At 41.5% G+C, this 14,777-nt stretch overlaps 1 protein-coding gene across 1 annotated transcript in view; it reads right to left on the bottom strand.

The window, feature by feature from the left end:
* The window catches only part of LOC138197966 (BAH and coiled-coil domain-containing protein 1), a 64,251-nt gene extending 52,377 nt beyond the window's left edge, over positions 1 to 11,874 (bottom strand). The window contains 2 exon segments of the mRNA XM_069149037.1: positions 8,300 to 8,623; positions 11,591 to 11,874. Coding sequence (XP_069005138.1) covers positions 8,300 to 8,471 — 172 coding nt within the window. The 5' untranslated portion in view covers positions 8,472 to 8,623; positions 11,591 to 11,874.
* Between the last annotated feature and the right edge of the window lie 2,903 nt (positions 11,875 to 14,777).

The raw sequence follows: 14,777 nt of genomic DNA, 5'->3' as shown, positions 1-14,777 counted from the left end.
TCCTGTTGTACTGTACTGAGAGGCTGTAGACTGTAGCAGCGCTGAGGGGATGAGATAACCAACCGTTCACCATTGTGAGAAAGGCTGTCAAAGCTTTGTTTTTCTCTCCCTCCCTCTCTCTCTCTCTCTCTCTCTCTCTCTCTCTCTCTCTCTCTCTCTCTCTCTCTCTCTCTCTCTCTCTCTCTCTCTCTCTCGTTCTTTCTCACCCTGTCTCTCTTGTGCACGCTTTCATTCTCTCTCTCAAGAATAAAAAAAACCAAAAAAAACACAGAGCAGTGGTTGCAGAAATAGTCCTGTTTCTATAATTAGATGTAAACAGATGAACCAGACTCTAAGCTTGCTCTGTCCCACTGGCCCCACAGCCTCCTGGGAAGCAAGATGTGTGAGTCTGTGTGACTTGCTTGTGTTGTGCATGTGTGTGCACGTGTGTGTGCGCGCGCACGTGTGTGTGTGTGTGTGTGTGTGTGTGTGTGTGTGTGTGTGTGTGTGTGTGTGTGTGTGTGTGTGTGCGCGCGCTTTGTGCGCCTTTTCATGTGTCTGTTTGCAATGCACCAGTAACTGTATGACAGCATGTGACAGTGTGCATCTAGTCTTGCTGTCGCTTTCCTCGCTCTCCAGTCTATCTGTCTGCTTTTTTCTCTCTCTCTCTCTCTCTCTCTCTCTCTCTCTCTCTCTCTCTCTCTCTCTCTCTCTCTCTCTTTCTTGGGCAAACACACACATTAACTCAGCCCCCTCCCCCCCCACGTTAACCAGAGGGTAGGTCAGTGGCCATGCATGGCAAGGAGAGAAAGCTTAATGTGTGAGGCAACAGCAGACAAACACACATCTGTTGCTGCGAGCCCAGTCATTTGCCCCAGATCCTCAGGACACGTAGTATATCAGAGAGAGGAGGCAGTGTAGCCTAGTGGTCACACCAAGCAGAGGGGACAAAAAGAAGAAGAAAAAAAAAAAAAAGAAAAAAAAAAGCAGAACGAAGTGGAGGGTAGAGAGGGACCCACAATGAATGCAAACGAAATGGGTGGATGTGGGCAACTGCAGGGAGGAGCAGCGAGTGTTATGGACATGGATCATCAAAGAGTGAACATGTAGACATGAAAGAATTTATGGTGTAAAACGAGTGATTTGACCACAAAAAAAAAAAAGGCAGGGAGAGGAAGCAGGGTTTTTTTTCAAATCAATGTCAGAAGGAGTTCAGGAAATCCATGCAAGAGAGAATGAGAGAGAGAGCAAGACAGAGGAAGAAAAATCTCAGAGGGAGAGAGAGAGAGAGAGAGAGCAACAAGTCCCCTCTGGATTGAGGACTAGACATCTGGTTGGATGGTCCCAAGAGACTTATTAAAATGGAATTCCTGATGCTAATCTTTGTTTTCTCACTAAAGGCCTGACACATCCTTGAGAGGCATACTGCATGTATATTAAATGGCAAATCTTTGCATATATTTTTGCAGTGCACCTCATAGTTTGGTACCGTGTGTCACCACCTCCCACTGTTCCACTGACAGCCACCAAACCGGGGTCCATTATTTGAGTTTATCTGCCCCTCTGCCACATACTATCATTTACGTATCGTAGTCATTTGAAAAAAGGAAGTTCAGAATGCAGAAAATATAAAGTTAAGAGCATAAACAAAGAGGAACAGAAAGGAAGCACCGCACAGGAATGGTTGCCGAGTTGTACGAGTGTTTCACTTTCAAAATAAATCCCGTACATTAACGACATGTTGGTGCTACAGCAGAAACTTAAGACCCTGCCAACTGAACTGTCGTCTGAAAAATGTTGATTTTCAAAACTCCTCTTATGTGCAGTGAAAGAACACACCATTAGAGCAGCGCCGCTGGTTCCCATGAATGCAGCCTAAACTGGGGCCGCAACGCAAGCCGCATCTTGAGCATGAAATCCTGCCGGGAGCACAAACAGCGAATCCAGTGGGGACAGACTCAGACGTTAGAGGGTTAACAATGCACCTGTCTAGGCCTCACAGCCAACCGCAGGGTGCCTCAGCTCAGCGTTGTCTGGAGAAAACAGCCCAGGACACACACACACACACACACACACACACACACACACACACACACACACACACACACACACACACACACACACACACACACACACACACACCCACCAACCCAAACATGCGTACACTCTCATGTGCATACTGTATAGTTGCTGACCACAAATCTGCTGACAACAATAGGGCAACAGCCCTTTTTTTTGTTCTTTTCACTGAACGATTACAATAATAAAATTGAAATTAAAAAACAAGTAATCTGGATTTTCTGCTTGAGCCGTTAATAATGTCTAACAGCTGTCACATGCAATACGGCCATGCGCTGAGGTGGGCCTGAGGCTGCCTGATGAGAAGCAGCCTGATACTGGGAGAGGGCGGGAGAAGGAGGGGAAAACAGAGGCAGAAAGAACAAGGAAAAGAGCAAACCAGAGAGAGATTCAAATCCCAAACAAAACAGCAGTGGTTGACTTTGGGCAAATGTATGAGTCTATTAAATCTCCCAACAACATATTGTATATTTATGTTTTTTGGTGTGATTGCGTGCGAGCGTGTCACGGGAAGCGAACAAAAGCCTCATTGGATTCTTAATTCAACTTCTCACTTCCTCATGTTGAGTTTAAAAATAGATGAGAAGGTTTTGAAATCCAATGCCCAGAAATCCAATACAGGAAGGTATTACCCTGCCCGTCACTCTCACCCGTGGGTCTCCTTTGTGTTTGTCCTGTGTACACGCCCCATGCTTGAGGCGAGGGCTCTGTGGCACCATGCCACACGATGTAGTGTGGGTGGCGGTCTGTTTGAAGAGCCTGTATCTGAGGCAACATGGCCACTAGCTGGCCAAAAATCCTCTTGCAGAGCCAGATCCCTGCGTTTTTCTTTTTTTTTGGCAGCCTAGGCCTTTACTTTCTGTGGACAGTTTTGCTGATGAGCAAAAAAAAAATGCACAGAACAGGAGCTGATTAATTTCTGACTTCAAATCCGCCATTTAATTTACCTGAGTGTAAAGAATTCCATATGTTGTTACTTATTTTTTTGATGACCGATTATTGGACAGCTGGTCTGACGATCTAACAGTGATGAAAAAAAAAAAAAAAAAAATCTTCAGGAAAAGTCTGAGGCTTGCCTGAGTTTTCATGATACGGATGCTTGAATACACTCGAAACATGGGAAGTGCATGTTACTCTTATGAGCGGAAGCATTTGCCGGTATGTAAGGGGCTTACCCTTTCAAAGACAGTTGACTGCCCTTGCCAGTCATTTGGGTTTCCAGGGGGGGTGTCAGGGGAAGGTGACAGATGGCAGCAGCACCGGGCAAGGTGCTATTTCAGCCAGGTGCAGGATGCCAAGCAACACCTCCACTATTCAGGGGGACTCCAGTGACAGTGTGTCTGAACCGTGTCAGCTCACAACAATCCACAAATGAGCCCGACAACAGGCCGTGGTTCTCAGAGCTGGAGTAAAAACGAGAGGCAGCGCACAAAGCCGGAGAGAAATGGAAGTTGGCCCGAGACCCACGTTCTGTCACTGTACTTCCACCGCAGTGGCTGCTGTATACAAGGAGCCTTTTAATGTAACATTTTCACTCAGGTAAAACTCACATCTGACCACATCCCCAAAATCGTCTGACTTAAAGAGAAAGGATTAGCACAGGCTTCAGTGAGCCTGGGTGCTGTGCGGCTGTATAATTACACTGAGCATGAAACACGCTCCAGCCATCGCTGTTATCTGGGATCAACAGATGTGAGGTCGGTAAAGGCAAACAGGAGTAGGGTACGAACTCATGAGTGCTCACGACACTAGAGCTACAAGGCCAACAAGAAGAAGAAGCCTCCCTTCCCACAAACAACCCTCACCCACTCACTGGGGTTTATTCTTTTAAAGACCCTGGTTTTAACCAGCCCTTTGCTAACTCCACCAAACACCTGTGTTTGTCTTTGAAGCGTCTTCCCAACAACCACAGACCCATGGGATATTCCTGCAATGAGACGTTCCATAAAAGTCTCAGTAAAGTTATTTATTCTCCTTTGGAAAAAAAAAAAAAAAAGAGAGAAGGCAGACAGCACGGCTAACCTTTGAAGGGGAGGTGGGGGGGGTGGGGGGGGGTTCAGATATCCAGCTAGGACATAAAAACCAAGGGAATGACAGGGACATCCTACCAGAAAACAATAAAGGGGGTGGAAGGGACTGTTTTTTATCTTTAACAGCAGCTGTAAAACACACACAAAGCTGGGGTCTGCAACAATGGCCCAGGGGCAGGGGAGGGTGGCTAAAACACAAGTGGCAGGAAGACCACCACTTCCCAGACACAAGAGTCTTCCTGCTGGAAAGAAAGGAGGCTGAAAAATGGAGGTGGAATACAGAGAGAGGATAGCTTATGGAAGGGGAGGCAGGACAGATGTAAAGGAAGGGGAGGCTGAGTGAGCGGGATGACACAAATATGACCTTTGATTACATGGGGTGTTTAGAGCAGAGCTCAGCCATGGACAGCCTCGGAGCCCCCTGCTGCTTTCACACAGCCACACCTCAGCCAGAGCACACTGATCAGAACAATATGGCTGAAAGATGAACCCCCAGCCATAAATGCCAGCAGTAAAGACAGCTCCGCCGTGTCTCCTGGTCTGACACTATCCAACATCTGAATCCCGGACTCACAGCCAAGTGAAGACCATCATCCAACTCTGCGCCGGAGCCAGCAGAAGATGAAATTACTATTTCAAAGTCCTTGTAAATGAACTGGCTGAATTAAACTGCATTAGATGCGTTTACAGGTCTGCGTCTCACTGTGTCAGCGGGTCGAGAGAGAGAAGTTGCTCCAATGTCACATTCCCAGAGCACAGTGCAAGCGTAAACTATAAAATCGACCACCTGACATGGATTACAAATGACTGGCTTGTAGTAGGTGAAGATGGACAGAGGCAAATGCAAACTGACAGAATCTCTACTGGCTCTAAGTAACATGCTTCAGTGGGCAAGAAGGTAGAAGTGAGTGTTCATGTCTGTTGTTGCCTGATTGCAACCAAACTCACCAGTCTGTGCAAAAGAAAGAAAGAAAGAAAAAAAAAAAAAAAAAAGGAATATTTCCAGCAAAATATGTTGAAATTCTGTAACTCTGCTAGGAACAAAGCCAAGGGAGAGTGTTGCAACTGCCGTCACTCTTTTTTTTTTTTTGAGCAGCGAGGGTGAAGGGAGCGCTCACAATAAATACCTCTGCAAAGTCAGAGGAGCCACATCAGAAACCCGCCTCTGAATGCATTTTTACATCAACCCTGAAATATTCATGCTCTTTGTAAAGTATTCATGTGAACCAGTGTGCAAGTTGGTCCCCGGGGGGAAAGTGCAGAGAAACTGAACGCACTCAGCAAACAACATGCTCAGTTGTGCTAATGTTGCTAGCACACAGGACACTTGAAGGAACGCTAATGACCTGCCCCGTCAGGATGAACAGTCTGGGACCAGTTTGGTCGGACAACCTACAAGCATTTCACCTTCTTACGGGGTGTCAGGGTTGCTTATATTCATTTGGGTAAGCTGGTTGAAAAAAAAAAAAAAGAAAGAAAACAACACTGAAAGCATGAATTTAATAATATAATCAAATTGTTGAAAATAAATATATTGCAAAAGAATTCTGAGAATATTTACACGAATCCTTTTTTTTTTTTTCAAAATAAAAGAAATTGGCTTAAAAATATGAAAGATTTGTTTTGTTTTTAAGTCTGATTTTTTTTCTTTTTCTTGCATCACATGGATTTTTAATTTACATTGTGTGATGTTCGAACGAATTATCAATATGCAAAACGCATGCACATCTTTCTACAGGTAAAAAAGAAAGGAGCTGGATGCCTGTGTACCTGATGAAGAGCCAGTTTTGCCTCCGCATGCTGTGTTCATCCTAAATGTCCCAATAATAACAATTAAGAAGTATTAAAGGAAGCAGTCTACAGTGCTTCAGTTTTTAACAGAAGTCATCTACTGTTTTCACAAATGACCATCGTAAATGTTTTATTTCTACGAATAATTGTGAATTATTCTTCACGTCTCATCCACCTATTTTCATTATGGCTTGCGTGACATTTTCAAATACAATTAAAATAATAAATCAAAGAATGAACGTGACTGTGAATAAGCAGAACGCAATAACAAAATAATTTTGACAGAGCTCGGAGAAGATTTTGATATTACGTGAACTTCCCTCAAATTATTATTATTTTTTTTTATGTTGATTCAATCAAATCCTTGAAATGCGAAGAATTAAATGATTTTCCAGATCTTGAGGATATTAGACAGCTCTGCAGTAACACCCATGCGCTTCTGAGGAGAACAATAAACCACCTGTGCTGCTCATTGAACAGTGATGACATTTGGAGGGTAGAGGTCTTCATGTTGGTGGAGCACAAAACTACAAAAGAAACACCAAGTCTGGTTGGGGGGGGGGGGCACCTGTGCCCTGTAGCCAGCATTAGCCTTCATGCTCGCAACAAAACATCTGTAAGGCAACAAAAAAAAAAAAAAAAAAAAACATACGGATGCAGGCTGTGTGTGTGTGTGTGTGTGTGTGTGTGTGTGTGTGTGTGTGTGTGTGTGCGTGCGTGCGTGCGTGCGTGCGTGCGTGTGTGTGTGTGCGTGTGTGTGTCTGCCAAAAACAAACATGAATGGTGAGAGATGAATGGTGAGCAGCACCCATGAATTCTCCTGAATGACTAATTATGCCTCATGTTTAGCACGATTTTGCAAATGAATTCAGAATCTTTATAAACAAAAAGAATTTGAAAAATATCTTTGGTTAACACACCACAATGCTGCCCTCAGTACAGCAATTTAATAAGAGATTAAAATCATAAATAAACAAACAAATAAATAAAAATGTGCAGGACTAAATACATTGGCAGCAGTGACTTTGATGCTGTTTTAACCACCTCCACTGAGCCCACCAAATTCTGTCAAATAATTTTAACAGATATTATATCAAATGACTTTAAAGGTCTAATATTCCTTTGTTTTCCAGCAACCCAAGACTCCTCAGCTGCATCATAAACATGTGTTTTTGGAGGCTACATTAACATATTTTCAAAAGAAAACTGTTTCAGAAGTGAAACTGTTTGATGCAATCGATATGCCGCTGTTTTGACTCATTTAAATCTCTTTTGTTTAACATGGATGAATAAAATAAAAGCAATTACATGTATTTTGTGATTTGGTTCACGACAACATATGCGGAATAATTTTCTATTTTAGTCTTTTTATGAAAATCGAATTAGGAGCCTTTATGAATTCAATTAAAGCCAATACAATGTCAACATAAACGGAACAATATAGCTGCAAAATTAACATAAATCAAGTAAAACTGTAAATACAAGCACATGGATGTGTGTTCTTGGAGGACTGTAGAGTTGCTTTCTTTGTTTTCAAAATCATCTGCTGTACATTATTCTGCTCAGTCGTCCTTGAGTTGCACATTTTGAGATTGTGTATTCATGTTTACAAACGTGCCCATTTGGGTTCACATGATATCCATGTCACTTGTTAAACCTGATGCATGCACTGTGAACACATTTGCACCCCGACACTTCAAAGCCCAATATAGAAGGAGAACTGACTGCTTTCCTTCCTCTCACCTCCATACACTGTAACCCAAGCTAACCTGTCCATCCAGCTTCTTCTTTTCCTTGCTTGCATGGCTCCGGGTATGGCCCCGGGTTTTGGTTAAGTGATGGCACACTTGTCAATTTAACGTGAAGTGACAAAATCTCATTTGAGATTCAGCTCCAGAGCCATTGGGAAACCAGTGCCAGTGTGCTCTGTCCAACTTCCTACGTGCAAACTTAAAGCAGATCTTCAATGCCATTTTTCTCATTAAATACCATGGCATTTAACTAACTTGTGAAATGACTATTTGTTTGACAAACACGTCTTCATTGCCTTTGAGATATTGAAGCTATAAATGTTGATTCAGCTTAATCAAAAATCATGATCGCAGGCGCGCTGTAAATCATATCTCACCCGATTTATTAGCTGATATTTGAATAGTGCCACACCTGCACAAACCATAACAGAGAGCCCCGTCTTTTATTCTCTCCAGTGAAAAAATAACCACCTTTGTACGACACGACACATTCAGCCTATCGTCTGTTATTGACGCTGATAAATGCACAGGCTTCTTCACAGCGCACCATTATGAGAAGAGCATCTGAAATAACAGCCAGCTTTGAGATAGAAAGTGGAGAGAAAACATTTCAATATTGCTGTGGGACAAAAAAAAAAAAAAAAAAAACCCTGTAGATGTTTGACTAACCTGAGTGGGGAGCCATTGGTATGTGTGAAGGGTAGTATTTCCCCGGCGGGAAGTGGCCGGCGTGCTGCACAGAGCTGTGGCCCGAGGGAGCGATCCGAGAGGCGGCTCGGTGCACCAGTGCGCCCCGCTCTGAAAGGAGGTGCGCCGGAGCAGCAAAATCCCGTCCTTCCATTCCGAAGAATGTTTAGTAATCCGAAATCCGGATAGGGCACGTCAGGAAAATCAAATGCAACCCATATAATAATCCTCTCCTTCGTATCTATGTCTTGCATTCAGTCGATCGCAGGCTTCTCCAGCCAAGAACGTAGCCCCCGATCATCTTTTCTGTCAAAGGAGAAATTCAAAGCGATTCATTAGCAAGAAAAGGCACAGAGAAGAATAACACGAAGCTAAATACTGACATTGCAGTCTAGAATATATATACGAGAAAACAAATCATTAGTACCGCTTCATTGATTTCTGCTGTAATGCCTTTCTGTCATATTAAGGTTAATTTTGCATGAAGCTGAAAGCACCCTTTTCGACCTAAAACTGATTACAAAATAAGTCACGGGGGATACAAGCGACCAGCGAGGCGTCCAAAAGCCCACTGCATCGGGCTCAGCTTCAGCTCTATTGATCAGCCTGGTATATAGGCCTAATCATATGGATAGGTGCACCTCATATTCCACAGACACAACGAGCAGACACATTTTAGGTTTCTGCGTATTCTGTCCCATTTAACAGGTCTAAATGTTCATATTATATTCAATCGAGACAATTAATTCAACTACCACGTCAGCAGCTCCCAGCTGTCACTCTCCCCGGTGTAAGCATATTAACATGCAGTATATTTCTTTAATAAATCCCGATTCATAAGGCGTTTTTTTTTTTTTTTGCTTGAGGAGGGAGTGTGTTTGTGCCGTTTGGGTGGGTTAAAAAAAAAAAAAATTATGGAAACCTACTCAGCCTACATCTCAAGGTGAACAACGCTGCCTGCCTTCTCCTGCTCGTCCTATTGTCTCGGATTGATGCAGGCGTTTTTCTGACACTCTTAACGCTCCAACCAGCTCCCATCACACTTTTCACACTAGTGGTTTTAACTGGCATAAATTGCAAATGTATTTTTGCAAACTACAAAAATAACAGTTTGTAATCAAACTGGCAATTTAAAAAATAAATAAATTTAAAAAAAAAAATCATACATCGCCCTTTGCAGAGATTCAGGTAGAAGAAACCTGTCCTGATCAACGAAAGGGGTTTTTAAATAAGAATATGGTTAAACTACAGGTTCATAACAGAGATGCATCAGCTCCTGAAAGGCATGGACTCTCCCTCTCTCCTTCTCTGTGCATGTGTGTGTGTGTGTGTGTGTGTGTGTGTGTGTGTGTGTGTGTGTGTGTGTGTGTGTGCATACTTGCACGTGCACGCGCGCCCGTGTGTGATCATGTGTGTGTGTGCATGTGAATAACTGCACTCTCACTGTCTTCATCTGCCTTGACCTATTTCGGGTCAGGTAATCAAATGGAGTAGTAAATACATTATAGGCTGCATCGTCGTGTGTGCCACGCCACAAAAATAGCATTATTTAGTTGAGATGGGAAAAGAGGTCCATTCACAAAATTGAAATAAAATATAAGCTATTTCACTGTAAAAGATTATATATGTATAGCCTTTGGTTTCGATTTTTACAACAATCGTGGCCATGTTTGTGCCTCATTGATTGCTGTGAGTAAATTTAAAAATAGCAGAAGATTTCATTTTATATTAAATAGATAATTAAGTGATTGTGGGGGGTTTTTTGTGGGGTTTTTTTTTTCCAATCTGGTCCCTGCATGGTTTTTCGAATAGATTGCAGGGAGTCCCCAAGATAATTATCATTTCATCATAAATTAAATAACAAAAAAAAAAATATATATATATATATATCAAAGTGGTCCAAGAATGAGCAGGCATATTGTTATCATATAGGCTATTTCAGTCTCACCATTATTATCTCCCCATGTAACCAGTTACAGCCCACAGCCTTCAATTCACTGCTACATCAACAACAATAAAATCGCTCCATACGCGGGTCCCTGGCACAAATACGTATCAAACCGAGGCTTCCTGGGATAATTTGTGTGCATGCATGACGTGAAAAACGTTAAGGAAGCTCCTGCTGAAGCATACATGATCGCTGAGTCTTCAGTTTGTGGACTGTAAAGGGATCCAAGGTGAATGGCCGCACGTCAGAAGGACTGCCTTTGTCTCCACACCGAGAAGCCTTGCAGTCGGCCATTACCTTCCACTCGCCATGCTGTTACTTCCAGCCTTCCCATGTATGCTCACTAACGACCGCAGAATAAAATTATTTAACATACGAGATTGAAGAGAGCCTGCGGCTTTTGTCAATGTACATTTGTTGGCATTTTAATTGTTGCAGCGTAATTGCCTGCGTTTGCTTCCCTTTATATCAGCCCGGAATGCGCGCATTCGTTCATCAAATCCACGCAGGAATTGTATTAAAAAAAAAAAAAAAAAAAAAAAAAAAAAATTAAAAAAAAAACAACTTAAAATGATCGACGCCCTTAATGCAATTCATTCAGCAGCTGTCAATTTCATTTGCAGAATCCCATCGATAGCAGAAAAGCAGTTAATAAATCAAATTACGCCGTAGCCCATAGGTCGGATCGTGCTGCGAGACAGGCGGCCGTCCGTGAATGAGCTGGCCGGCAGGGAGTGCACCTCGGCCGGGGCGTGTAAAGACATGTCTCCCGCTCTGCCAAACCTCTGCTTGGAGTTTACGAGAGACGGAGAACCACAGTCTACACCCAGGTTAGCAAAATATATATTTTTATATCATTAAACATGTTGGAAAAAAATTACCAAAGGATCTTAAATCTTGGCCAACAGCAACAAATATATATTGCCACCTTTAAAAAAAAAAAAAAAGTAGGATAAATAAAAACAAAACAAGCAAGGTCGTCGATCGGTAATTCATATTCCATCAAATAAAATGCCAACATTAACATGTAATAAACCTAATGACATGAATAATAATATGAATAATAATTATTATATTAATAATAGTAATAATTTTAAGATTTTAGGCTATATGTCTTGTCAGTTCATTAAATCTTCGATTAATTCCATAAAGGACACACCTCATACATTCTGTTTTGTTATTTTGGAAGAAAGCACTGTGTATATTGCATGTCAGCATGTCACAGCATTTTGGACTAAATACAGCCTCTGTCATTTCACAACGAGGAAACAGGCCCTAAAAAAAAAAAAATATTAAATAAAAAAATATATAAAATTACTACTTACTGGTATGTTAAATCCTTGCATAACAATAAATTATAAAATCACAAAACTCAGGGTGGGAAGGTGCAAGGCCGAGTACGACGCCCATTTAAAATCAAAATCTGAAATATACCATGTGGCTAGATTGAAATCCTACAGTATTTCCATCTGAGGCTGTGCAGTAGCCTGCTGGTTCAGTCTATGGAAGCAGTGGGACTGGGGCTTCCGGCCTGGCTGGATTGCGGCTCGGATCTCCGAGCAGCGGTTTCTCTCCCGGTGCAACTGCGTACCTCGCGTCTCGGGGCAGGGTAAACACGCCCTGCCATTGGTCGGATACCTGCATGTTAATGAGCTCGTGCCGCCCGCCTGCAGATACGGAAGGCTCTGATTGGCCGGCAACGCAGGCCAATGGTGTGGTGACTGGCAATGCTAAACAGAGAGAGAAGCGCCAGATTTAAAGCAGGGGATGGACAAACCACTTACAATGGAGCTCAGTGCTTTCCTGTGCACAGTTAAAATGCACAGCAGTTAAACAGGTCTACAGGCAGGGATAATGCTCAAATAAAAACAAAGTAAAAAAAACAACAAAAAAAACAAGTAAATTGTCAGGATTGCACTTCAATTTACAAATGGTTTCAAAACAATCTAACAATCCTGTATTACTCAGATAATGCTCCAAATATATTTAATAAAAATATGCTATGAATAAATATACCAAATAGCCTACGGACACCGCACAAAAAAAATAGGTTAAGTGGTGTTTACGCCTCTGCTACATAGCTTAACAATTACCAGGAGCTTTGAGCCTAAACAAATTTAAAATAAACTAAACAGTGTATATATTTACAAGTTAGAATAAATGTAAATCCAAACAAAAATGAATATCTTCTTTAAAATGTTTTTCAATATATGTTTTAAAGATAATCCCAATTTAACAATAATTTGCCATGTCTTAAATCAAAAAAGATTACCATCACCAAAACAAAATATAAACTTTACTATTAGTTTAATCATGTTTACAAGTTTGAAGATTTAAAAATGATTTCTTGTTGACATACAATTTTAGTGTTTCTGCTACAGATTAATATATATTTTGCAGCATCACGAGAGCCACCTTTTTTTTTAACATTTTGCGAACAATTCAGGGCATTTATGGGCATAAAGCTATATTGAATTCCTTCTTTACTGCTATTAGGGGCTTTTTGACAAAATGGTTTCCAAACCAATTTATTTAAACTATACTCTGATTCACGCAGACAAGACAGTAATCCCAATATGTGTTATTACTTTGGACTTTGGTTATTACATTATTCTAAATGTTTACAAATGAATCCCCCCCCCCCCCCCTTGTATGTAGGGCTCTGATTGGCTGGCACGGTGCCAGAGTATTGTCAGTCACAGAATGTAAACAAGACTCTGATTGGCTGTTGGCCAGTCCGCATTGGGCTGTCCGGGGGAAAAAAAGGCAATAACTGGCCCTGCGGTTTTAAGGCGTCCCGGGTTAGATGATGAAAGGGGATAAGAAGAGACGGTTTTAAGGCGCCCCAAAGGCGGACCCCTATTGGCCCCGAAGCCATATGAGTCAAGCGTGAATCAAAGGGAATACTGCAGAGGGGGAAATTATATGTTGGATATTTAAAATAATCGAGGTTAGTTTTCGTCTAAATGCGGACCAGCGATGCCAAATCTTTATGAAAAGTTATGAAAACAAGTGAAACGAGCCTCGAAACGATGCAGGTTATGGCGAGGCTTGCACGTGAGGGTGGAAGGAGCGGAGGGGGAAAACAAAAAAAAGAGAAAAAAGGCTCCGGTTGTGGATCGCCCTGCCGAGGTCCGCTTTAATGGAGAAAATCTGCATGGAGTCTCTCATCGCTTTAAAGTGTGGCTGCATGAGGTTTGTCATAGTTGGGTCGAAGCGGTGAAAATAAAACCCAGCGTAATTTGTTTGAAGTAAGTTTTTTTGGACTTTGAGTTGATCGGATGATTGTGTCGCATGTTGTGGTTTGGCTTGAGTCGGTAAATTCAGATTAGGGTGCAAAATGCTCGTACGGAGCCATGCAGGCGAGATAGGATGCATTTGAAGACAATGAAGAGACGATCCTAAATGTGGTGCAGCCAAAAAAAATTAGACTTTTTATTTATTTTTTTTTTTTTAAACGACAGTCCTGCATGTACCATCATTTTATTCCAGCAACAATTTTTTGCAATCGAGCTTTTGCTGAATATAACCTACTTTTTTTTTTTAGCCCCCTGATTGTAATTTCATGTGCACTCTGATAAACATTTTTAATGTCATGTCTTCATTGTTAAGAATAATAAAAACAAAACAAATGATCCCCAATTCCTTTTCATTTAGAATTTTTTTTTTTCTACACAACGTGCATTACGGACACTTTTTTTTTTTTTTTTTTAACAGAAAAAATATTGTTAATTTCAACAGCTTGATCAGCTAGGTAATTAATATTTATGACCTCAAAATAATTATGTTAAATTATTAGGCTATCACATTTTTGTTTGTGGCCCCTGATGAACCCAAAAAATCTTGTATTCATAATTAGATGACCAGACAAAAGAAAATAAATGTTTATTTTTAGTCGGATGAAATCTCAAGACTGCATGGTTTTGGTGTTGCTCGTGACTCCAAAGAGCCCGTTCACAGAACTCAGCCCTCTAAAAAGAAATACAAAAATATTTCTGATGTTAAACTGGATTTAGCTGATGGATGTTTTTTTTTTTGTTTTTTTTTTTAAGTCTACTCTCGGTGTTTGTATGTGCAACGTGTGAGATTTTACAAACAGTCAGTTGCCTTGCTTGAATACTAACTTGTATTTTAGCAGAAGGTGCTGGAATTTCATCTCATCATGAGCTCTTCCCAAGTGAGTGCATGCAATGTGAAATAGGGAAAGGGTGGTTGAACACAGGAACACACACGCAAAGACGTGCGTGTGCACGCACACCCACACACAACAGGCAGTGATAATTAATGCGGAGTGAGTGATTTCTTAAGAAAAAGACCACTTTTACTGCGAGGATTGTCCTTGATCAATGAAGCGTTGGTGATTGACAGTCTGCACCTCCCACCCACATCTACAGATAAAGGACCCCTGGATATTAAGGATAGACAAACTCATTGTCTATGCTTTTAGTTCCACACGTAAAATAGGCTACTCAAGAACACTATAAACAGCCGATAATCTGCAATTTTTGACCT

Source organism: Embiotoca jacksoni, unplaced genomic scaffold, assembly GCF_022577435.1.
Source record: "Embiotoca jacksoni isolate LCO1_2020_lvr unplaced genomic scaffold, fEmbJac1.0.p SCAF_15, whole genome shotgun sequence".
NCBI classification, from domain to species: domain Eukaryota; kingdom Metazoa; phylum Chordata; class Actinopteri; family Embiotocidae; genus Embiotoca; species Embiotoca jacksoni.
The sequence above is the reverse complement of the archived record's forward strand: the minus strand, read 5'-3'. Positions and strand labels throughout refer to the sequence as shown.